The following is a 26,227-nucleotide window of genomic DNA, read 5'->3' as shown; positions in this document are numbered from 1 at the left end:
CTTTATAAATCTCAGGATCAGAATGAGAGGAGTTATCGCATTGTAAAGACGATGTCTCGTAATACTGATATTAAAGATCTGACGCCGCTGACCTCCTACGTGTTTCACGTGCGCGCACGCACCGCCGCGGGCTACGGAGAGTTCAGCGCCCCCTTCGAGTTCAGCACCAACACTGGTGGGTGAATAAAATATTTATAATGATAAATTCTAAATCTGTTTTGTTGCTAGTCACTGGCATTAGAGGCTGACTGAACTGATATGAAACACTTTAGGACTGACATTTAAGAAAAAGGTCACACTTTAGAATAGGGTCCAAATCTTACTATTTATTATGACTTTTGCCTCAATAAACTCCTAATTACTGCTTAGTAATAATAGTTAGGAAAGTAATTTTTAAGTTTAGGTATTGGTAGGATTAAGGGTTGTAAAATAAGGTCATGCAGAATAAGGCATTAATATGTGCTTTATAAACAGCCAATATTATAGTAATATGCATGATAAGCAACTTGTTGATAGTAAAAATTGGTCCCTAAACTAAAGTCCTACCAATATAAATATAAAATAATAATAATTATTAATAGTTTTGATATTATTTTTACTATTATTACTAAATAAAAGTAGTAACAAAATAAGAAATATCACTATTGCGATATTTCACTGTTAAATAACACATTAAAGAAAACAATAATATAATAAATATTAATTTTGAAATTACAACTGTAATTTTTATGGCTCTCTGAAATTTCTTCATTTTAAAGTGTTAATTCATTAAGCTTTTATTTTGTCGGAAAACAGCAGCAAACAGCCAATTTATAAGCGCTTCTCATTACAAGTTTGGGAAAAGGGTTTGGCACACGTTCTGTTCATAAATGCATGTTATAAACGACCCAAACTGCAGAGATGAGTTCATCTAGAGCAGCATTTACTATGAGTCAAGACACTAAAAACTCCGGATCATGTGTAAATGAACACAGCTCTGCGCTTCACTCTGAAACACGCACCACATTTATTTATTTAAATAAATCGTTTTGATAATTCCCCTTAACCATATCACGATTTGGGTTTTATTTTGAATAATCGTGCAGCACTAGGTTCTTTTTTGGCTTTATGGTTCCATTCAGAACCTTTGTTGTTCAGAAGATTCTTTTTTGTGACACAGGTTCTTTAAACAGTTTTTCATAGTGAGATCAAAATGTTTTATTTTTTAGCTTCTTCCTGGCACTTTTTTATGAATGTATATGAATGCAGTGTTTGTGTCTCTCTCAGTCGCAGCTCCTGTTGTAGGAGGAGTCATGAGCTCTGCCGTGCTGCTGCTGCTGGTGGCCGGATGTGGTGTTGTTCTCCTCCTCATCCTCATCATTACCTTCATCATCACCAAAAGGTGACAGAACATCTGCTATTTTTTCCATAACAAGTTTTGATAGTGTAAACTAAAACTTTTAAAGGGTTAGTTCACCCAAAAATAAAAATTCTGTCATTAATTACTTACCCTAATGTCGTTCGACACCTGAAAGACCTCCGTTCATCTTCGGAACACAAATGAAGATATTTTTGGTGAAATCCGATGGCTCAGAAAGGCCTTCATTGACACCAATGTCATTTCCTCTCTCAAGACCCATAAAAGGCACTAAAGACGTCGTTACAAAGCCCATCTCACTACAGCGGCTCTACAATCATTTTATGAAGCAACAAGAATAGTTTGTGTGCGCAAAAAAATTAAATAACGACTACCGATTTCAAAAAAAAATTTTGGACGTTATGAATCAGCGTATTGAGTCATGATTCGGCTCGCCAATGATTTCAGCAGTTTGGCGGTTTTACATGTGATTAAATATATAAAATAATAAAAATTAAATATGTATAAAACCTAATTTGCAATATTAATAAATATTATAATAGGATCCAATAATGATAAAATAACATTGTGATAGACAAATAAAAGAATAAATGCTGATTTTTTTCTTCTCAGGAGGAGCAAATACAGCAAAACTAAACAGGCCGAGGATAAAAACCCAAAGCCAGGTAAGCAAACACCTGTCGTTAGTCCACAGCTGGAACAAAAAAGGCAATTTTCCACCCTCAAACCTTCTGTTGATGTGCCGGCAGGGGTGAGAATATATGTGGACCCTTTCACCTATGAAGACCCCAACCAGGCCATCAGGGAGTTCGCTAAGGAAATCAACACCTCCTGTATCAAGATCGAGAAGGTGATCGGCATCGGTACGTTAACCTTTCGTGTCTTCAGCATGTCATCTATTGATGAGAGATGCTTGTAAATGTCACTTCCTGTCTCTGCAGGTGAGTTTGGCGAGGTGTGCAGCGGTCGTCTGAAACTTCCTGGGAAGCGTGAGATCTGCGTGGCCATCAAGACGCTGAAGGCGGGGTTTACCGAGCAGCAGAGGCTGGACTTCCTGAGCGAGGCCAGTGTCATTGGCCAGTTTGACCATCCCAATATCATTCACCTGGAGGGCGTGGTCACCAAATGTAAGTCAAAGCTGACACCAAGGGCTCCTATTTGTCTTCTGCAGTCGTTTTTATATTGCAATGTTTTCATGAGGTTTGACTTGCCTTAAAGGGGTAGTTCACCCATAAATAAAAATTCCCATCCCTGATGTATATGACTTTCTTTCTACAGATGAACACAAACTAAGATGTTTATGAAAATAATAAATCTTTGTGAGCACATATAATAAAAGTAATTGGGTTAGTTGATGCTCAGTTGACTCTTGGGTTTTTTCGTATGACCGTAGTTCGGAAGTGACAATTTATAGTTGAAACTATTAGTTTTGTTCTTACATACACCTATTGTTTCACTTCAGAAGATATGGATTTTCCACTGGGGTCATATGGATTACCATCATGGATACAGTCATTATTGTTACGGATTAACTCACCTCCTACTACTTGGGCAGATCAGTGGGCGGGGCTAGAGAGGCAATGATGTAGAAGTAGGCGTTAATCTTCTACAGAGGAGGTCTTTCGTTGCACAACGATGTCATACGGAGACAAACTGCTTAGTTTCAATAAAAGCTGTTTTTTGGAAGTTTTGTATGGAAATGTTCTTGCCACAGATTAAAAAATTAAAAAAGCTTTATTTCATTATTCAGACTTTTTGTCTTAGAATTGCTTGTTATAAAGTCAGAATTGCTTGATATAAAGTCGCAATTTTCTTTTAAATTGTTTTATTCCATGACAGAAAAAAGCTTCCATAGTTTTGAGTTTTTAAATGTGCAGGATATTATTTTCATAGTATTTTAGAGTATAATGACCTCTATAGTTCAATGGTCCTGGAGAGGCACTGTCCTGCAGAGTTTAGCTCCAACCCTGATCAAACTCACATTTTAATCAATTTTACTGGTATGAAGAATTTTGGGGTGTAATGTCACAGTTTACTTTATTTTGCTATCCTCACTGCACATAAATGATCTATAGTGTCCTGCAGCCACTTTTAAAACATTACATCTGGTGTCTGAATAATGTTTGTTTTGACTGTATGTTGAAAGATCAAGAAAAATTGTATTTCTCAATTCGTGACCCTTTAAGTAGTATTGTATTTAATGGAAACATATTTTTACTATTTGTTATGCGAGGTAAAACTGCTTTAATCAAGGATTAATTAAATCCACAGCATTTAAACACAACATCTGCTCAAGTATTTGAAGTCTGCTGTTGGATCATTGAGGGTAAACATCATATTATGTGACTACATTACGGAGAGCTTACGACCTTCAAGCTACTTTCTGCCTTAAAGGGATAGTTCTCTCAAAAATGTAAATGAGCCCATGATTTACTCCCCCTCAAGCCATCCTAGGTGTATATGACATTCTTATTTCAGTCAGACACACTCTGAGTTATATTAAAATATGTCATGGCTCGTCCCAGCTTTATAATAACACTGTATGGTACCTTAGATTTTGAAGCCCAAAAAAACCCAACAGTACTCCACACGGGTCTAGTGCGTCAATAAAGGCTTTCTGAAGCGAAGTAATGTTTTTTTCTTAGAAAAATATCCATATTTATAAATGTATAAACTATAATCACTGGCTTCCATAACAGCCGTCTGGCCATATGTGAAGAAAAAGAAGAAAGTCATATACACCTATGGCTCGAGGGTGAGCAAATCATGGGATACTTTTCATTTTTGTGTGAACTATCTCTTTAAGAACAAATGGAGCAACCAAATGAAGTACATAGTAGTTAGTAATTAAAAGCTAGAAGTTGCTAAGCCTTGGATTTTACGCTCCAATTTAAGAACTTACGATCGGCCGGTGCAACCCTATCCAGAACACTACATGGTCAAAAGTCTGGATATTAAGTAGGCTTAAAGCCCTGAAGAAACAGACTGGTGATGTCGTTTTTCTTTTGATGTGCTAATGGTCGTGTGTGTTTATGTATGCATGTCCAGCTTATCAGTGTGTTTGCTTGCTGAGCGTGTCCTGACAAAAACTGCTGTGTGATGCACACACACTCACCCTTGTGGTCTCCAGATGGAGCGGGCCGCTCTGGAGGGCTAATGTGAGCTAAAAAGCACAGCAGACTCATTAATCACGTCGTCGGACCTAAATGTGTTTGGGGGTTAGAGTGTCACCCTATATCCCTAACCTACAGCCACTGCTGTTTGTGTGTGTGTGTGTGTGTGTGTGTGTGTGTGTGTGTGTGTGTGTGTGTGTGTGAGAGACAGAGAAAGTTAACCTTCACACACTACACATTTGGCTTCTTATTCGTCTTGGCTTTCCTTCTACTTTTAATTTTCCATTTATTTTTTAAGCGGTCATTTCATGTTTAACAAACCAGCATTAGTTCATCCTTAAGAATAAGAATCACTTAGAATGTGATAATAAATAAATAAGTAAAGATTTTTGTAGGTTGAATTAATTTATATATGTATGTATGTGTGTATATTGACAAATTGTGTGTAGTGTATATATATATATATATATATATATATATATATATATATATATATATATATATATATATAATTTTTTTTTTTTTTTTTTTTTTTTTTTTTTTTTTTAAAGAAATTGTATATATAATACAATATCTTTTTATGTATGTTGTTGGTTAAAATCACCATGCACGGACATATATTTGAATATACAATAATACATGTATTTATTTTTAAATTATATTGTTATATAACAGTTTCTGTTTGTATGTTAATAACGTATATGTATGTGTTTATTTCCCACACTCAAAAAAAGGCTCTTGTCTCATGTCTTGAGCAGCAGGTGACATCAAAACTGATTTATAATTCCTTAGTAAATTAAATTGGTGGGAGACATTTCTAACCGGTGAATACCAGCCAGCACTGTCAATGTTTAATTTAATTTTAGCTCATAAATGTCCCCAAGAAACTATAAAGCCGTCTTAAGTCTCCTGCTTTGTGTTACAGCAGAGTTAATAGAGTTGAATGCTTCATTTGCATAATGTAAATGAGTATGAAGTGAATCTAAATATGTAAATAAGGTAGTGTGGGATTGCTGGGCCTCTCGGTATCTCTCATCAATGATTCAACAGCATTTCTTTTAGATTATTTGACGTATGACTTCTGGTTCTCTTGTTTAAAATGTTTCGAAAGTAAGTAATCAATACTTTTGGTGTTTTTGTTTTAGTTATGAGGTTTTAGTTATGAGGAAAATATTTATGTTTTGATGAAGATTTTAACCCTCGTCTTGCAGAGTTCATTGTCAAGCTTACACACATGTTGGCACAACCATACACGCGAAACTTGAAAAAATCAGTAAATACTTCATTAGCATTCTAATAGGGTGGGTGGAAAGGGGCGGGTCTGGGAAAGTCAGACAGTGAGTGGGAGGGGTCAGAGGTCACCTGCTCCTCAGGCCCTCTGGAGGAGCTGTCAGTCAAACTCACTTCAAGGTCATCAGAAAGGCCAGCCTAACAAAGATGGCCGACAATGTGTCTGGTTGAGCTTTATTTACCGCACTTCCTCGCTAAGAAAGGAGCATTGGCTGAGTGTCAATCAGCAGGCCTGTGAGTGTGTGTTGATTCTGATATTCATGTTCTGTGCCTAGTGTTTACATCTGGTTGGTTGACACTGAGATTTGTGCGATTGTGCGACATGTTGCAAGCGCCCAATACATCTCTGGCATTCAAATACTGTCAGTAGGCAAGGTTTAGTGCTCGTTAGGTAGATTTACATGTTTTTAATTTGCAGATGCCTTTATTCAAACCAACTTACAAATGAGGAATACAACAAAATGATTCATCCTATGAAGGCATTAACATGATGTATTACAAAGCAAATTGTTCAGGGTAGATTTGTTGTATTTAAAAAAAAAAAAAATTGTGGAAACTTGAATTTATTTAGTTTAATTGTTCCTTTTTTCTCTCGCTTTCATTGCAGGCAAGCCAGTTATGATTATCACTGAGTATATGGAGAATGGCTCACTGGACATGTTTCTCCGGGTAAGATTCTGTTTGTCTGTCTATACAGTGTCTTGTTTTACATTGAAATTATGAAATTCTACATTCATTTTCAAATTTCAGATTGTGAAAATCATTGGATGGATGGATGGATGGATGGATGGATGGATGGATGGATGGATGGATGGATGGATGGATGGATGGATGGATGGATGGATGGATGGATGGATAGATAGATAGATAGATAGATAGATAGATAGATAGGAGCTCTTAAAGCTTCAGCACACCAAGACATTTTGGACAATTTCATGACCTCAACTTTGTGGGAACAGTTTGGGGATGGCCCCTTCCTGTCCCAACATGACTGCACACCAGGGTACAAAGCGTCGGTCCATAAAGACATGGATGAGTGAGTTTGGTGTGGAGGAACTTGACTGGCCTGCTGACCTCAACCCGACTGAACACCTTTGGGATGAATTAGAGCGGAGACTGAGAGCCAGGCCTTCTTGTCCAACATCAGTGCCTGACCTCACAAATGCGCTCTAGAAGAATGGTCAAATATTCCCATAAACCTTTTGGAAAGCCTTCCCTGAAGAGTTGAAGCTGTTATAGCTGCAAAGGGTGGGCCAACTCCATATTAAACCCTACGGATTAAGAATGGGATGTCATTAAAGTTCATGTGCATGTAAAGGCAGGCATCCCAAAAACTTTTAGCAATACAAGAACAATCGCAAATAGAGCAACTTTGATTCTTGTCATGGAGTCACTATTCAGGTCTGAAGTGTTTCTTTCTCTTTCAGAAGAATGACGGCCGCTTCACCGTTATTCAGCTTGTGGGCATCCTGAGAGGAATCGCGTCTGGTATGAAATATCTGTCGGACATGAGTTACGTTCACAGGGACCTCGCAGCACGGAACATCCTAGTAAACAGCAACCTAGTGTGCAAAGTCTCAGATTTTGGGATGTCCAGAGTGCTTGAAGATGAACCAGAAGGAGCGTATACTACCAGGGTAAGAGGGTTAACATTTATTCATATACAATGTCACACTTATAGGTAACATTAACAAGTTACAATGAGGTCGTATTAGTTAACGTTGATATAACTTATTCAAAATTGTGGACCAGAATTTACTGTTGCATAATGGCCTGTTCACGCCGATGATGATAACTGTGACGATGACGATAAATATGTAGTTCTATAAATTGTTTTAAATATGAAATAATAGCAGAGACGGCTATAACAATAATATCATTGGAATCACTTTCAGAAAGATTTCCAGCTGATGAAGGATAAAAACAGACAGCAAATCAGAATTCATTCTGCTTTAACAATATTAGCATCCACATTATCTATCTTTATAGATCTCATTCTTAGTGTGAACGGGCTGTAATTCTGTTTAGAAAGAGATGTTAATATTGCCAGTAACATGAAGCTGTCAATCCCAGGGAGGAAAGATTCCAATCCGCTGGACAGCTCCAGAAGCCATCATGTACAGGAAGTTCACCTCGGCCAGTGATGTGTGGAGTTACGGCGTCGTCATGTGGGAAGTGATGTCATATGGCGAACGGCCATATTGGGACATGAGCAACCAGGATGTAAGTGGCACTGCACCACAAATCTAATTAATTACGAGAGCTTGACGTGCCTTCAGTGCTGGCGTTCCCATGGTACGCTTAGCAAAGTATTAATACTTTGCTTTATCGTGCTATTGTGTGCCATGCCAAGTTATACAAACCAAATGAATGCGGTAGTTCAGCAAGATCAGCCACTCATTTCCTCTCCTCTGTTTCCTAGGTGATAAAGGCAATAGAGGAAGGCTACCGGTTGCCGCCGCCCATGGAGTGCCCGCTGGCTCTGCATCAGCTCATGCTGGAGTGCTGGATGAGGGAACGTGCAGACAGACCCAAATTCAGCCAGATAGTCAACATGCTGGACAAACTCATACGAAATCCTGCCACGCTCAAGAGGACGGCAGGAGACGCCAGCAGGTGCACATACAGATACTCTCACAGCTTTATTCATTCTTGTTGCGACTTTACTTTTATATTATTTTTGCTACTTTGAGTATATTTTGGTACAAATCCTAAAATATGGCATTTTGTAGATGCCTGCCTGGCCAAAATAAAAGTGGCTGTTTGGATTTAAAGGTGCCGTATGTACGTTTTTGACTGTACTAAAGCGTAAAAATACCATCATATGTTTGTAGATATTTGGGAAACATTCTGAGTTCACCTACTCGTTTCTCCGAAAAACTATTCTACAGCCAGTTATTCTACTTTGAAATGTGTGTCCGTGTTGGAATGTTTGTTTTTGTTTTGGTCTGTGCGATAACACACTTTGCCAGTTTACCCTATAGTATTTCAACACCGCAGGCTGTCAGCTGGTGTAAAACACATCATATTGCATCCATGGAAGTCAGCAAAGCTGATCGCAGATTCTACCTGACCCAAAAAAGCATCAGAATCTATCTTAAAATCTCTATGAACAGAAGCACATTAAAAACGCTTCATGAATCATAAATCAACTCATCAGCTTACCATGTGCAAGTCTCCTCGCCTTCCATTGTCAATTGTACTCGTTCCTGTTGCATGTCCTTAAAGGGGTACTTCAGCGCTGGGAAGATGAATCTGTATTTAAACTGGGTCATTAATGTAGTAGAAATGTGAAATTATTTTTGAATTTAGTGCTTTCTAGACTGAGAAAAGACAGAAAGTGTATTTGTCTCATGGGGATGAAAGACTACAATTCCCAGAATGCTTCGCTGCCCTGTGAGGCCATTCCCAAAGCCACCGCTACTGAATCACTTTTACTTTCTCACCACCGCATTCATCTTCATAAAATCAGTTCAGTTAGAGAACAGACACTACAATTAAAAACTGAACGTGTCTGTTCAATATAATGTGATTTAGCCACTGAGGGAGTGTCAGCACAAACGCAGCAGGAGTCATATTACACTCATCGTGATGAGCTAAATGAGCTCTCGTGATGAGAGCTGAGGTCAACGCGTCCACGCTCGCGGCAGTAGTTCTCAGCGGAGCACTTTGCTCCGCCGGCCACACCGTTTCCATGAATGCCTGCGGCTGCGAGCTGAGCTGTGAGTGCGACCCCATCCCCCATGTGCGAGTTGAAAACATGCGGAAATAGCTCCCTCTGCTGGCTGTAGTCTTTAGTATCTGGCCAAGCATTTTACCGATGACACAAATCGACGATATTTGCGTCACTGGAATAATTTTCCCAGAAATAAAATGCATAAATCTCTCATCTCAGGGGGATATGAGTGGGGGGACCACGATCATTCGAATATGCTCCAGGTTTTCTACTGATACAAAGCCAATTGCTAATCGCTGAAGTAACCCTTTAAGCTGACAAAATGTGTTTGCTTCCTAAACCATTCTAGGAAGACTGTTGCACAGCTCGTTCAGGTAGTGCTTTGTAAGTAGTAAGCAGTAAGAACTTGAGCTGTTGCGTTTTGGACCAGCTGCAGTTTATTTATTAAGCGAGCAGGGCACCCAGTAGAGCATTACAATAATCTAGCCTTGAGGTCATGCACACATTAACTAACTATTCAGCATTTCTCATTAAAAAGCATGTGCTGTAATTTAGATATATTTTTAAGATGGTAGAATAGTCTTTTACAGATGCTAGAAATGTGGCTTTCAAGTAAAAGATTCTTTAAAAAATGTATATTTCACAATTATTAATGAAACAAATGCAGCATTGGTGAGCATAAAAGACTCACACACAAATGAAAAAATCTCACCGACCCCAAACTGTAAACAGTTGTGTATGTTTCTTTCTGAACCCTAAAATATGCTTTTGGCCATTTGCATATAAAAATTAAGATCAAGATTAAAAGAAGTTCCTTTATAAAGTTTAATCATGTTTTCCTTTTCTTTTAAGGGGCATTTTTAGAAATGTAATCTCTATAAGAGTATCAAAACTTAACAACTTAATTTTTCTCTGGAATAATATATATAATGTTGTTGTCCTCAGGCCCCACCCATCCACGCTTCACCACGCCCCCTCTGAAGGCTCCGCCCCCTCTTTAAGTTCTGTGGACGAATGGCTGAAAATCATTGGACTTGAGCAATACAGAGAAAACTTCAGCACAGCAGGATACTGCAGCTTAGAGAGCGTCATACCCATGAGTCACGAGTGAGCATCACAACACATTACACACCTAATTACACATCCTGATGAGCTTGAAGATGACTTAAGCTTACCAAAAATCCCCTGTGCTGCTCTTTTACAGGGATCTGGGCAAAATGGGAATCTCGAGTAGCGCACATCAGAGGAAGATCCTGAGCAGCGTGCAGGATTTATTGTCTGGAATGCATCGGAGACAAGACAAAAAGATTCCTGTCTGATCTGTGACGAAGGGAAAAAAATAAGGCCTCATGTTGGTTAGCATGAATTACAACAGGGATGGAATATTTCACTCTTGCACTTTAATGGAATATGAACGGTATGAAGTTCAGAATGAATGAGCTAAACTGCACTTTTCTGGACCGCTTTGTGCTTTTATGCGGAATTTCTTTATTTTCCTCCCTGATTGTCTTCATGATGTCTACGGATTTTTCAACTGGCCTTTTGCCGACAATTAAAATGACTTAGTGTCTCTCCAGATGAGATGTTTCTGACCCTCTTGATCCAGGCAGCGAGGCAGTATTTTTTGACAGGAGAAAGTTTGGGAAGTGTCCTCCTTGTGGAAGTGGAAAGAACCATTTGAACTAAGTGCAAACAGACCATGACGCTTTTTCTCCTCAGGATCTTTTCAGGATGGCCGCTCGTCATCAGCAGGAAGGAATCGTTCCCTATGGATCAAATTTGAGCATTTTATTCAAACAGATCTTTTGCCTCTGGAGATTGAGACATTGTAAACTAATCTAACAGACCTTTTGGCCGTGTGTGTTTGTTTTATGAAGGCCAGATGGAGCTTTCAGAGGCATTGCTGAATGGAAAACTGCATTGCTTTATTTGTTGAAAAAAATTAATAATAAAATAAAGGGAATGAGAAGATAGATCCAGATAAGGTTTAGTCTCGAGTTACTCATGTTTCGTGTATCCAATCTTTGCATTTTTTTAAGTAGCAAAGTAAATGACTTAAGCTGGCGACTCTTCCTGGTTTCTTTTTGTCAATCCTTCAGTCTTGTTTTGTTTCCTCCTCTTTTCAGTTTCATTTAATTTACTTCAATGTCTCTACCTTTTGAGTACCATTGAATCTACAACCAGAGGTCGTGCAAATAATTCAATCTGTGTATGTAATTTGATAAAATGTTCAAAACTGCTGAATCATTGCAAGAACTTCATAGACACAGATCTATTTTTTGAAACTTTTTTTCACTGTACATAATCGAGGATTTTGTATGTACATACGATAGTTTTTAATTGTTTTTCTTCATGGTGTACAAAATGCCAGCAGCCGTTTCCATGTACAGCTTCCGATTCTTCTTCCTTTTTTCCTTTACATGTGCATAAAGATGTATTTAATTTTCACAGTGAGCATAATATTCATGTTGCAGTAAATTTAACATTGTAAAACAGCAGTACATTTAAGAATGATTTGGTAACATGTTGAGGAATCTTAATTTCACAGTTTCTGTATTTCCACCTTTAGGTGCACCTAACTTATGAGCTTTATTTATGACCTTTTTTGTATCTAGTTCATAAAATAAAATTTCAAAGAGATTGTTTGTAGTTGGCACTCTATGTATCAAGAGTAAAAATGCATATCCATTACACAACATCCACATATCTCTGCATTAGTGTAAACCAAGTATGACAATATGAGTTAATGATGCTACTCTTCTCCCACTCTTTTTTTTTTTAAAGGGTAATCTTAAACATTTGTGTGTGTGTTCTTCTGTTTAAGATGTCTTTTCCAGGATCATGGAAAGCACATTCAAGTCTGACTCTTCTAGATCCTTCTCAAGCAGACGGATCTCTTTCAGGTGGGATGGATTTGATTTCAGAGCTTCTGTCAGTGACACCACACCTTCATGTGTAACATTACAGTTGGACAGCCTGAAGAGAGCAGAATGGATTTACAGACAGCGGAAAAGTTATCCAATAATGATATAAATAGTTTAGTTTTTGAGTAATTTTGATAATCATTTTCATCTTTTACCCCAGCTTCTCTAGTTTACAGTGAGGATTGTGCAGTCCGACACAGAGCTTCTTCACGCCTGAGTCTTGTAGATCATTAATACTCAGATCCAGATGTGTCAGACTGGAGGTCTCTGAGCTGAGAGCTGAAGCCAGAGCAGTGCAACTTTTCTCTGTCATTCCACATTTGTCCAACCTGAGAAATAATTTAATTGTAAAATGCTTTGTTTACCAACTTTATCAAAACGTTACATTGATTTGTATACATCTTAACCTCAGTGTTTTCAGTCTGCAGTTTGGATGATGGAGAACAGCCGACAGCAGCTCCACTCCCTGATCTCCAGGGCTGTTGTTGCCCAGGTCCAGCTCTCTCAGCTGAGTATTTGACTTGAGAGTTGAAGCCAGAGATTCAAAGCCTTCTGCGTTGATTTTGCAAGTTAATAGTCTATAAAAAGCAAGTCAAAAAAGTTCTTAATTGTACAAAATACACAATATTACTTTAAAGGAATCGTTCACCCAAAAAGGTAATTTAATACATTTTTTTCATACAAAATCAATGGTAATTTAAATGCCAACCTCGAAACAGGAGTTTCATAAAAGTAGACCACATTGATAAAATGTATTGAAATGTAATTTTAAACATAACATAACTGTGTCATAATTGAATGAAAGCCTAGTGTTGCTCTTTTACATTCCGAAATCCATATTTTTAACAGGTTGCAATTCGTCATGTGACACGCAAGAACCAATAGCGTCGGTTCTACACCAAGCACGCATCCATAAGCGGCATTTTTAGCTGATGCAATCACAGGTTTTACTTGGCAGCAACACCAAAGAGGATGATAATGTTGGTTCATTCTGATTCGAGATCAGACTTCTAGGGCTCGCAAATGTGTTTTCCAAACGGGCTACCAAAACGGAGGTCGGTTGGTAGGCTGGTGAATCTTAAATAGTGAAATAAACGTTCCTTTCTTGATCTGTGATATTTGTCGCATAATTGTGTGGTGTGTGTGTGTGTGTGTGTGAGACCTGGTAATCCCTACGTTATGGGGACAAAATGTCCCCACAAAGATGGCAATATCCGAAATCCTTGTCCTTGTGGGGACATTTTTAGGTCCCCACGAGGAAAACATCTTATAAATCACACAGAAGGAGTTTTTTTGAGAAAGTAAAAATGCAGAATGTTTCCTGTGATGGGTAGGTTTAGGGGCAGGGGCAGTGTAGGGGGATAGGATGTACAGTTTGTACAATATGAAATCCATTACGCCTATGGAAAGTCCCCATAAAACATGGAAACGCGACGTGTGTGTGTGTGTGTGTGTGTGTGTGTGTGTGTGTGTGTGTGTGTGTGTGTGTGTGTGTGTGTGTTTGGTTCGCGCTTATATCCACCAATCGGGCAGGCCAAGTAATACAAAAATAATATTCCAATCAATTGCGGGTGGATGAGTGGTTTAGAAGCCCTGTGAGAGAATCAGTCCGGTTGCTACTTTCAAAACGATGTGAACTAACAGGAGAGCAGAAACTCATTGAATATGCAAATCTTATCCAATCCTAGACGTGAGCATTTACTTCCAAGTCTCCAGTGCGTCACGCCCATCAAAACCCAGCGTTCACATAAGAGCCTCAAAACCAGTTTAGAAAATAGGCTATTACTTATTATGTTTTGGAATGTAAAAACCACACAAATGTCATTAGTTGACCTCAGACAACAGTATAAAAAAGTCCAGTTCATGACACCTTTAAGTTTGTTGTAACTCACTTTAGTATTTCCAATGCACACTGAACTCTCTCCAGAGCAGCACAGAGATGTTTCACTCCAGAATCTCCGATGTTGTTCCAGCTCAGGTCCAGCACTTTCAGATGAGAAGGGTTTAAACTCAGAGCTGAGCTCAGGGAAACACAGCCTGCTTCTGTTACTCCACAGTTATTCAGACTACAGAGAGAATAGAAAAGTCTTATTTCCGTCTTCATTATCATTCTTAATGAGAAGGTGTAATTTAAAGGCCCACTATGTAGTTTTTCGCCACTAGATGTCGCCTATTCAAAGCAAAGGCGTAGATTGATGATGCAGAAATTGAGCGCGAAATCTTGGGAGTTGTCGTCTTCATCTCTACAGCCGGTCAGAAAGAATCAGGATGGGATTCAGGCATAAATCATATTCATGGATAAGATTATTAAAGTTACTGTACTGAAGCAGAGCAGGATTGAGTGCTGTGGGAGCTGAACGAGGCCGCTGAAGAGATTGTTATTGAGAGACGAACGCGACACACAGTTTGACAGCAGCAGAGCTTTTATTATGCCCCAGTCGCTGCCTCCGCTTCTTCCGCTTATGTGTATAAGGGGTAACACAGTGATATTTTATTATATTAGATACATTTGAGTGTGTTGAAAATGATGTTATAACGTTACTCTGCGTTTGTTTGGCAGTTACTATGAGACACTTGTTGCACACTACAATAAGCTAGATTTATATTAGAATATATTAATAAATGATGGATGGATTGTGTTGCTAAATGGCATGCAATTAATTTTAAAACATATTGTATGATGGAGAAAATGCTGTATTACTGTGCAATAGCTTAATTTGTTTGTCTTCTCCAAACAGTTGTTCCCTTTTCTAATAAAACACATAATATAAACATGGAAATCAAGGGTAGTGCGGGTATGATGTCAGGCGACGCAAGGACACTGTCCATGTTCTGGTCAAAATTGCGTATTTCTCTGGTTTTAAACATTCTTGGAAACATTTGGGACACTGGGATACACAAGTCAACAATATATATAACATGTATTTATATAATGTGGTTTTTGGAGATTTTAATCCAAAAATCTTACATATTGTGCCTTTAAAGCTGCTATCTCGCATATGTAAACTTGTAAACCTGAATGTACAGTATCTTGAGCTATAGAGAATAAACCTACTTGAGTGATTCCAGTCTACACTTTGAGTCCTGTAGTCCAGCAGTAGGAAGAACGACAAAACTTAGATCAGGGTCACAGTCTTCAGAACCCAGACTCCTCCTGCCAAAGGATTTAAATGGTTGATTAAAAACTTTAAACGTAAACAGGGCTTGTATAGACACAATTTTTCTGTGTTTTATGATCACTGAAAACTCGTACACCAATTTTTCTACGCTGTAGCCTGATCTTTTCAATCCAACACAGAGTATTTCCACTCCAGAGTCCTGCAGGTTGTTGTAGCTCAAGTCCAGCTCTCTGAGATTAGATATTGATGGAAGAACAGCAGAAAGCACCGCACAGCCTTTTTCTGTGATATTACAGTCATGCATCCTGCCAGCAAAAATATATTAATGTCATCAGCTGTTTAGACTAAGGTAGATTATATTTACTGTGTATAATGGTATACGCCTTTGCACGCAGTATAAATGGCACAACATAGCATAATGAAAATAGTTATTTACACCATGGTAATAGAAGTAATAAGCTATTTGTACTAAAGGGAAATTATTTGCAAAAACGTTCTCACCAGATCTTTTTCGACAACTTGATTACAGGAAGCAGCCAGAACACAGCCGCGTCCGATCTTCCGTATTTACAAAGTTCAAAATCATTGAACTTCTCATTTGATGTCATTAAGATGAACACCAGAGCTGACCAGAGATGTGGGGAAAGAGTGTCGCTGTTTATTTTTTCTGAGGTTAGGTAGCTTTGGATTTCAGTAATGAGGGAATGATCATTGAGTTCATTCAGACAGTGGAAGAAAACAAGATTCATTTCTGAGCAAGGGATTGTTTTTATCGTTTGCTTGAGATACTCAATAGTTTTCTCTCTTTCCAGGGAACTTCCTGTCCTCTTCACCAAAAACCCTTTTAGGAGGTTGTGATTTGACTCCAGTGAAAGTCCGACGAGGAAGCGAAGGAAAAGGTCGAGACGTCCATTCATAATTTCTAAAGATTTTTTAATTGCACACTTGTGTAAATTAAACATTGTCGCAGGCGTTTCAGACTCATGTGCTTCAAGCACATTTATGTTGTTGTATGTGAAGGAGAGGTGCACATATAGAGCCGCTAGATGTTCCTGAACGCTCAGATGAACAAAGCAGAAGACTTTCCCCTGATACCAGCCAAACTCTTCTCTGAAGATCTGAGTGCACAATCCTGAGTACACTGATGCTTCTGTCACATCAATGCCACACTCTCTCAGGTCTTCCCCGTAGAAGATCACATTGCCTCTTTCCAGTTGCTCGTATGCCAGTTTCCCCAGTTTGAAAGTCATCTCTTTTTCTTTGTCCTCCTTCTCAGTATACTTTGTGTTTTTCACACTAATCTGTGCCATCAGGAAGTGTGTGTACATTTGAGTGAGAGTCTTGGGAATCTCTCCACTCTCTGCTTCGCTCAACATCTTCTCTAGAACAGTGGCTGAGATCCAGCAGAACACTGGGATGTGGCACATGATGTAGAGGCTCCTTGAGGACTTCAGGTGTGAGATGATCCTGTTGGCCAGACTCTGATCACGGATTCTCTTCCTGAAGTATTCCTCCTTCTGTGGCTCATTGAAGCCTCTTACCTCTGTCACTCGATGGACACACTCAGAGGGGACGAGATCAGCTGCTGCTGGTCTGGAGGTGATCCAGATGAGAGCAGAGGGAAGCAGATTCCCAGCAATGAGGTTTGTCAGCAGCACGTCCACTGAGGCTGATTCACTGACATCACACAACCTCACATCGCTCTGAAAATCCAGAGACAGACGACACTCGTCCAGACCATCAAGGATGAACAACACTTTATATTTGTCACTGGATATTTCCATTTCGTTTGTTTCAGGGAAAAAGTCATGAAGAAGACCTGAAAGACTGAGTGTTTTGTCCTTCATCAAGTTGAGCTCTCTGAAAGGAAGTGGAAATATGAGCTGGACGTCCTGATTCTCTTTCTCTTCAGCCCAGTCCAGGATGAACTTCTGCACAGAGACTGTTTTTCCAATGCCAGCGACTCCCTTTGTCAGCACAGTTCTGATGGGTTTGTCTTGTCCAGGTAAAGGTCTAAAGATGTCACTGCATTTGATTGGTATCGTTGCTCCTTCTGCAGCCTTCAATGATTTTTCTATCCTTTTAATTTCATGTTCATTACTGATCTCTCCATTTCCACCCTCTGTGATGTAGAGCTCTGTGTAGATCTCATTCAGGAGTGTTGGGTTTCCCTGCTTTGCAAATCCTTCAAGAATGTAGAGGTGCTTCTTTTTTGTGTGCGATTTAAACCTTGGTATCTTGAGTTCAAGTGTTTCTGAATTATGCCTGTTGAAAATATGTTGTTAGTAGCAACAACTATGCACAAATTCACTATAAATTAGTTTTAAAACATTTAACCTACTGATATCCCATGCATCTTCCAGGAATATTGCCATTCTTCTCAGCATCCTGACCTGATTGTATGTGTAAATCCCTTATAACCAAAAAAACGTTTAATATTGGTCAATTATCTTAAATAGAAATGGTTTAGACATAAGCATTTAAAAGAGACCATCTTGTATTGTCTTAATCATCTAGTTTTTGTTCTATCCTCAATCTGTGCTGGTCTTATTTGAATCTTTTCCCTTACATAAAGCCACAGAGAGAAATAAACCAGCCACACTACAATAGCTGTCATCTCATCTGTCAAGTCAGTGTAAAGTACTCTAATGCTTTCTCATTCTTAAAATGTATTTATTTGTCTGAAAACTACAGAGACATTGTGTGTGTCTGTATATCATAGCACCGCAGTTCTGACTATCTTGAGCATAAATCGTCATTACCTTTTTCCAGTTGGAGCTGATCCATTTTTTAGTTGAATTGGTATTTTCATTGATCTATCACTCTTCAGAGACAAAACACTTGGGGCAGACAAGTCAGATTTCTCCTGCTGAAGACTGACAGTGAAACTTTTGGTTTTAGTGAAATATATTGTTTTAGAGACAGCTAACAACAAAACATTGAGGTGAAGAATTGACCAGAAAACTTCATCCTCCTTATGCCTTTAACGCAGCACTGAAGTTCTGACTACCTTTAGTATAAATCGTCATTACCTTTTTCCCATGAGAACTGATCCATTTTTCAGTTGAATTGGTATTTTCATTGATCGGTCACTCTTCATGGACAAAACACTAAGGCCAGAAGAGTCTGATCTCTCAATCAAACTGCAATAGGAAACACAAAATTATGTTATGATATATTATGTAAATTAAACTTAATGTTATCAAGCTTCATGTGACATTAAAGCTCAAATAGCAAGTACAGAGTGTAAAAACCATCTTGGAAATGCAAATGTAACCACGGTTTCCTGTGTCCTAGTATGCTAATGGGGAATGCCTCTAGAATGACTGGTGTCTGAAGCTCAAGTCAAAACACAACAATAAAACTGCTGGGCGCCGTGAACAGACACTGGCACCGAATGGTGATAGCTGTCTGGTGTGTGTACACTTATAGAAAATAATATGTTCGAATGATAAAGACGTGGCGCAGTGCAGCTCGGTGCTTCTCATCTGGTGTGCAACTCTGCTTAACTTTAGCATTAAATAACTAACTAAAACTAAACTTATTTAAAAAACTCTTGAAATGAAATCATCGTGATGATAACTGCCTACAATGACATAAACTAACTTTAGGGAAAAAATATTTGAAGTGTAATTTGATTGTTTAATTTGCCTCGTGTCCATTAGAAAACATGAAGGTGCGGCTATACTGGGACCGGCCACCTGGGTGCGATCGATACGCGGAGGCTTCAGTTTCTGAGAGGGGTGCTGCAGGCTTGGTCTTAACCCTTTAAAGGGAACTTGTGTTGCTTCCAGTTTGGTGCTGTGGGAACGTCTATACCAGTGGTCTTGGAGGTACCCCCCAAGGCCTGCACATTTTGTTTGTCTCCCTCATTTATCACACCTGATTCAACTCATCTGTCTGGTGAACATTCTGCCTCTATCACCCTGAGATGCCTCTCCATGCCCACCATTGCCACCATCAATCATCTGATCATGGCAGCAGTTTTCTTGGTGGCACGGAGAGCAAGGTCTGTGGTGCGACGCTGTTCTGCTATAGCCATAGTGTGCAAGGCAGCCCAGGCCTGACCCGCTGCCGCGTCCATTCTGCCATTCAAACATTCGTCACACTCAGCGGTTTGGTCGGCAGAATGGAAGCCTTCAACACTGATGCCTTCCCCAGTGAGAGATAGCACACCAACGTCTCTTCAACTCGTGCCATCGATTCATATCCATGGTCGTGCCTCCACTGGAATGAATGAATGCAGGCAGAATATGGTCTCTCTTCCATTGTCATAATTTTGTAGCTCATAGTCATAGCTGGGCGCCGTGAACAGACACTGGCACCGAATGGTGATAGCTGTCTGGTGTGTGTACACTTATAGAAAATAATATGTTCGAATGATAAAGACGTGGCGCAGTGCAGCTCGGTGCTTCTCATCTGGTGTGCAACTCTGCTTAACTTTTTCCCTGCCAGCATTTACAAAAGTTGCCAGTCACCACCATGGTTTTTGGTCATTTTCACAACATGATGACCCATAGAATATTTTGATGTATGAAAATCTGAGCATGCAATATATCAAAGAATAGACCCTCTGCTTTTAAACAAACAAACAAAAAAAGTTTTATTCTAGCTTCATGCATTGCTTTTTTATCAACACTTAAATATGGGTAAGTTTCATTAAAAAAAAGTCCATCAACACTCCTAATGCTTGTACAATCCTATAGCTCATCTTGGTTCGACATTTGATTCAGTAACATTAGGTAATTTCTTGCATCTGCTTGCATACAATCACTTTTTTTATTGCGTCTCCTTCACCTTTGTTTTGATCAGGAGATTATGAACTCATTCAAAAGATGCATAATAGCGCCCCCTAGTGTATAACAGTAAAAACACGGAAACTCAGAAAATTCCATGTTGGCGGGAAAACATTTTCTCACAAACAACGGAAAATTCTGTGTTTGGCAGGGAATGAGTTGAGACTTTTTTTTACATGCCACATATGCTGTCTCCATTGATATAAATTTAAGTTCACTGTAAAAAAAAATTGTGGTGTTTTTTGTTGGTTTAACTTAAAAAAGTAAGAAACCTGGTTGCCTTAAAATTTTGAGTTTATTCAAATTAAAAATTTGAGTTGCTACAATGAAGGAAATTAGTTTAATAAATAGAAACTCAAAATATTTTTTTATCTGAACCACATAAAAAATGTGATAAATCATGAAAATAGCACAATTTGGCATGTTTCACTGCATCATCAGAAATAACAAACACATAATTACCCAATATGCTTACAAAATCTTTTAATAATATTTTAATAAAGGTTGTCGAATCTCAAAAAATGTTCATTGTATTAACTCAAAATTTTAATTTCAATGAACTCAAAATTTGAAGGCAACCAGGTAACTTTTTTTCTAAATAATTTTTTACAGTGTAGGGTCAATAACCCTTAACATATTTCGGCATTTATTATAGTACGATTGAACAAAAAGAATTGGCATGTTTCTTCATTTGGTTCAAATATTTACTGTAATAGTGATTACAAAACGCCTCCTTTACAATTGTAACCTTGGTTCCCTGAAGAGGAACAAGACGTTGCGTCGAGATTGACGCTGTGGGAACACTCTGCGTGATTGCTTCGTGAAGCACTTGTAAAATCAGTCCAATGGCATATAGGCTGGTGACGTCATCATAGGAAGCTACAAAGCGCATCCAGACCAAACATAGTCAGCTTTTGATAGGTTGAAGCAAGTTAATCACAGGCACACCCGAAATATGGCAGGAGGATGCAACATCTTGTTCCCTCTTCAGGGAACCGAGGTTACAGTCTTAACCATAGACTGAAAAAAATATACAGTTATGGAAATGTAGAAATTAAAGCTAAAGCTCCAAGTTGCTCCCAAAAATCCCCCAAAAAGTCTGTTAGTGCCTCAGTGACAACTTCACTCAGAGAAGACGTCGATCTCAGCTGTCAATCATGACGTCACACACCCGTTTTTATAGCATTAAATAACTAACTAAAACTAAACTTATTTAAAAAACTCTTGAAATGAAATCATCGTGATGATAACTGCCTACAATGACATAAACTAACTTTAGGGAAAAAATATTTGAAGTGTAATTTGATTGTTTAATTTGCCTCGTGTCCATTAGAAAACATGAAGGTGCGGCTATACTGGGACCGGCCACCTGGGTGCGATCGATACGCGGAGGCTTCAGTTTCTGAGAGGGGTGCTGCAGGCTTGGTCTTAACCCTTTAAAGGGAACTTGTGTTGCTTCCAGTTTGGTGCTGTGGGAACGTCTATACCAGTGGTCTTGGAGGTACCCCCCAAGGCCTGCACATTTTGTTTGTCTCCCTCATTTATCACACCTGATTCAACTCATCAGCTCGTTAGTAGAGACTACAAGAACTACATTGGGTGTGTCTGGTAAGGCAGACATACAAAATGTGCAGGGCTGGGGTGCCTCCAGGAAAAGTTTGAAGAAAACTGGTCTATACCAATGCAATCATAGTGATAGTCTTGTGTAAAATCAGGTGAGCACAACAAAGACAGAAACACCTGGGACCCAGGGGTAAATCCCAAAACTAGCTTGTAAACCCGAAGAGTAAAGGTGCGGAAAGAAACAACCCACCGCATCATACACCTCTTGTAGGGATACCTCCTACAAGGCTAATTGTACAAATTGTACAAGGCTACAAAGCTGCCATACTCCTCCTGCTCCAAAACCACAGAGGAAACCGATTTGCTTCCTGCATATGAAGCTCAAGAATGATCCTCAGTTCAGAGACCTGAGTCTATGAGTTGGGCCCCCGCAGAGGCCAAACCAACACTTACATAACTCTGTTCTCCAAAACTCGCAAGATCAGAACAATCTGTCACGGTTCATGAATTCATCATCTCATTCTGTCTGTGTTGTGTGGTGTTGTTGGAGGCATGGTCACTGATTACTCATCACCCGATCACTCTCTCTCACCTGCTGCACCTCATTACCTGGCCTATTTATTTGTGTGTCTCACTCATGCTGCGTCCCAATTCACCTACTTATACTATGTCCTAAAAGTATGTACTCTTTTTCTGAAGAAAAAGTATATACTTTTGAGTGTGTAGCAAAAGTTCACAATGCTGCTGCAGGTGAAATATAATGTGGACAACACTGAATAAATATATTTTTGTCAGGTTAAATATTGATAGTTGGTCACTCAAACCCCTTTATCTAAACTTCTCTACTTAACTGTCGGACTCGCACATCCGTCATGTTTGTAGTTTTTTAAAGCTTTCTATCCGCATTTGTAGTTCTGATCGAATCCTCGTCCAAATCGTAATGGGTTGTGGGTAATATCAGCCGCACATGGATCCGCACTTCAAATTCGGACCGGAAATAGTAAACCATCTGGGTATCTTTGGAATACTCTTTTCAACATACTACGATTTGGGACATACTAATTCTATTTTCAAATACTATTTAGTATGGATAGTATGGGAATTGGGACGCAGGGTCAGTCTTGTTGTCAGATCTTTGCAGTGTGTCCTGTGGGTTTCCTGTTTTTTTCTTGTTCGTCGTGTGATTGCTTCACTCCGGTTCCGGTTCCAGCCGACCGTGTCTTCCCGTTTGCCTCCCTGCTTCACGGAGATAAATCCAGCGCCCTGCCGTTCTCCTTTATGGACTGTGCTGCTTTCTGCCTTCTGAGACATTACTGTTCTGATCTACCTTGTGTGTTGAGAGCAAGCGGCAACCTCCCGCGATCTCTCTTGAAGCCAATACGGAAGTAATGTAAACTGCAATTTGTCAACTGGCCACTAGGGACAGGCTCCAGAAGGGAGCAGAATCTCATTGAGCCCCATGTTAAAATTCTCAACTTTAAAGCAGAAAAAAACATGTTTACAGCCTGGTACAAATTGTGGTTTTGGCTTATAAGGCTAATTTTGATCTTCATGACAACTCTGAGGGGGGTGAATTTTTTTATAACTCATTCGTTTACGTAATATAAAGCCTTAAGGTTCTGCATAATTAAGGGCGTGGTTACAAGTGGATAGCCATTTATCCGCCGTCTATAGTTATTGCGTCACCTCAGCTCCGCGCACATCCCGCCTTTTTGCCCATTTTCTGTTATCCGGGAGTGACACGCGATGACTCGCTCACAAGATGGCAACGCCCAGCTCGCCCCTACTTTAAGCTTCAGAACGGCTTATCGGAATCCTATGGGTGACGTCACGGACACTACGTCCATATTTTTTTACAGTCTATGGTTGAGAGTAATAAATCATTGTTTATTCGCTATTGGATCCTCCTGTTCTTTCCTACCAGAGCAGCTGACACTATCAGAAACCATGTACAGACACAGCACAACTAGTCTTCAACCAACCTCTTCGCCAAAGCCTCTTTTCGAGATAACTGTTTTATTTGTCTTATCCCAAGATGACTACAGCTGAGACTACTAAAGGAACCAACCTCTCTAGACTGGTCTCTAGTATAGTTCAAGAAGCCAATCCAGTGTCCTGAAATGGATGACTGAAAGGAAACACCCAAACTGACCCCTGTCAAACTCTCCTCCTGCTATGGGGGTATTACATTTACATTACATTTATGCATTTGGCAGACACATTTATCCAAAGCGACTTACATTGCATTCAAGGTACACATTTTACATTATTGTCAATTCTTGCTTTCCCTGGGAATCAAACCCATGACCTTGGCGTTGTTAGCGCCACGCTCTACTGGTTGAGCTACAGGAAAGCCACTAGGAAACTACAGGAAAGTATTGTTGTAGCTTTTTTCCAAACAAATATATTGTTATCCACAAATAAATGTAAAGCGATTCACAAAAAATAAATAATTTCACAAATCAATAGAATGAGATCCACAAATATATGCAGGAATTTCACAAAAATGAATTAGATTCACAAATAAATACATGATATCGCTTCCTGTGCATTTGTGGATCTCGTCTTGCGCATTTGTGAATCGCAGCACAGCACGTGGATTTTGAAACATTTCTAGCGTCTAGACTCAAAAAAATCCACAAATACGTAGACTCCACCCACCGTCTACTTAAACCACTCAGATCACGGCCATATCGTGCTGACCAATCGTAGCATGTTCTCGCTCCAACCAATCACGTTTTGGCCAGTGCCGTCAACAAATGCACAGGCAATTCACAAATGAATGCAACTTATGCAAGGCAGAGTTTGTTTGTTTTTTGTTGTTTTTTTGTTATTTGTTATTCACAAATGTCATGTATTTATTTGTGAATCTAATTCATTTCTGTGAAACTCCTGCATATATTTGTGGATCTCATTCTATTGATTTGTGAAATTATTTATTTTTTGTGATTTGCTTTACATTTATTTGTGGATAATAATATATTTGTTGGGAATAAAGCTACAATAATACCCCCATACAAGTTAGGCACTGAGACTAGAACTCGCTGGAGACTGCTGCGCCCACTTATATGCCATTGGACTCCAAGCATTGGATTTCTCAAGTGCTTCATAACACAATCACGAAATGCGTTCACACTGCATCAATCTCAATGCAACGCGAGTTTCCTTGAAAGGGAACTTGAAATTATGTAAAAATACCATAGTTGTTGTTGATTTGTTTCATTACTTAAGTGAACTAAAACATTTAATTTCACAAAAACAAAGTAAATAAATAAGTCTCACCCATTCGATCCACTGACAGAGTTGCAGGAACTAGTATCACTAATTATTAGAGACATGTTGTTTTTCTGTAGGCTACAGTGTGGCTCACCTTCTGTTTTTTGTTTTGTTTTTTTGCAACATACAATGCTGGAAAAATGAAAGAAACATATAGTTATGCACACAAGTGGTCTTTTTAGAACTGGTTTTACTAGATTTTTTGGTAAAACTTTAGCATACACTTCCGTCGTTAATCAATAACTACACAGGAACAAATGAGTAATGCATTATTATTACTCTACACTGTAAATACAATATGTTTGTTTTTGTTGGTTTAACTTAAAAAAGTAAGTAACCTGGTTGCCTTAAAATTTTGAGTTTATTGAAATTAAAAATTTAAGTTGATACAATGAAGGAAATCTGTTTAATAAATAGAAACTCAAAATATTATTGTATCTGAACCAAATAAAAAAATTGATAAATCATGAAAATAGCACTATTTGGCATGTTTCACTGCATCATCAGAAATAAAACACTCAATTACCCAATATGCTTACAAAATCTTTTAATAATCTTTGAATAAAGGTTGTCAAATCTCAAAAAATGTTCATTGTATTAACTCAAAATTTTAATTTCAATAAACTAAATATTTTTTTACAGTGTAGCATCTACTATTAATTAAGAAGAAACTTTGATTAACTAATTTACAAGTAGTAGGTTAAATGTTAAATGTAGTAGCTCACTATTAGCTAATCAACTATAAATAAAAAAAATCATCTCCCAGAGGATTAATAAGAACTACTATACACAGGTTCTTAAAAATGAATAATGCTTAATGTATAATTCATTCTAACATGCATGATCATGGTAACCCAGTAGTAGAAATGTATAAAGTTTTTTGTAAGGTTTTGGATGATAATTTCTTCTGATGTATTTGGTAATACATTTAACTCAAAGTTTTGTGAGATTTTGCAAATAATATAATTGAAAACTATATCCTTCTTTAAAACACAGTGTCAAGTATAACTTAAGAGGATCCATGTTGCCAGTGATCTATCAAACGATGTAGAAGTACTTACATGCGTCTTCTGTATTCAGCTCCTCAAGTCCTCGTGAATCAGTTGAACTGAA

General features: G+C 38.6%; 2 protein-coding genes across 2 annotated transcripts in view; one reads left to right on the top strand and one right to left on the bottom strand.

Moving 5' to 3' along the window:
* The window catches only part of epha4l (eph receptor A4, like), a 50,303-nt gene extending 38,268 nt beyond the window's left edge, over positions 1–12,035 (top strand). Inside the window, exons 7-17 of the mRNA XM_067451280.1 lie at positions 16–175; positions 1,267–1,381; positions 1,970–2,022; positions 2,107–2,220; positions 2,299–2,484; positions 6,368–6,429; positions 7,188–7,397; positions 7,834–7,983; positions 8,183–8,376; positions 10,382–10,543; positions 10,641–12,035. Of these exons, the coding sequence (XP_067307381.1) occupies positions 16–175; positions 1,267–1,381; positions 1,970–2,022; positions 2,107–2,220; positions 2,299–2,484; positions 6,368–6,429; positions 7,188–7,397; positions 7,834–7,983; positions 8,183–8,376; positions 10,382–10,543; positions 10,641–10,755 (1,521 nt within the window). The 3' untranslated portion in view covers positions 10,756–12,035. The remainder of the gene's footprint in view (positions 1–15; positions 176–1,266; positions 1,382–1,969; positions 2,023–2,106; positions 2,221–2,298; positions 2,485–6,367; positions 6,430–7,187; positions 7,398–7,833; positions 7,984–8,182; positions 8,377–10,381; positions 10,544–10,640) is intronic.
* Positions 12,036–12,178: 143 nt separating this feature from the next.
* LOC137084808 (NACHT, LRR and PYD domains-containing protein 3-like) lies at positions 12,179–26,189 on the bottom strand. The gene is made up of 12 exons (XM_067451279.1): positions 26,176–26,189; positions 25,121–25,246; positions 18,512–18,622; positions 18,242–18,355; positions 17,821–17,892; positions 15,981–17,744; positions 15,614–15,784; positions 15,416–15,514; positions 14,253–14,426; positions 12,768–12,938; positions 12,516–12,689; positions 12,179–12,412 (listed from the first exon to the last, which is right to left on the bottom strand). The coding sequence occupies exons 2-12, from the start codon at positions 25,174–25,176 to the stop codon at positions 12,256–12,258; spliced, it is 3,063 nt and encodes a 1,020-aa protein (XP_067307380.1). The 5' UTR covers positions 25,177–25,246; positions 26,176–26,189; the 3' UTR covers positions 12,179–12,255.
* Positions 26,190–26,227: the final 38 nt, after the last annotated feature.

The sequence above is a fragment of the Pseudorasbora parva genome, chromosome 8, assembly GCF_024679245.1.
Source record: "Pseudorasbora parva isolate DD20220531a chromosome 8, ASM2467924v1, whole genome shotgun sequence".
NCBI lineage: Eukaryota > Metazoa > Chordata > Actinopteri > Cypriniformes > Gobionidae > Pseudorasbora > Pseudorasbora parva.
Note: the sequence above shows the minus strand (reverse complement) of the source record. Positions and strands in the feature narration are given on the sequence as shown.

Excerpts from the sequence above, each read along its gene's own strand:
- LOC137084808 (XM_067451279.1), bottom strand. The coding sequence starts at position 25,176 with ATGTCTCTAATAATTAGTGATACTAGTTCCTGCAACTCTGTCAGTGGA. Across the intron at positions 18,623-25,120 it reads TCTGTCAGTGGATCGAATGG|TTTGATTGAGAGATCAGACT; the intron begins GTGAGACTTATT and ends TTCCTATTGCAG. Across the intron at positions 18,356-18,511 it reads TCAGTTCTCATGGGAAAAAG|TCTTCAGCAGGAGAAATCTG; the intron begins GTAATGACGATT and ends TTTCACTGTCAG.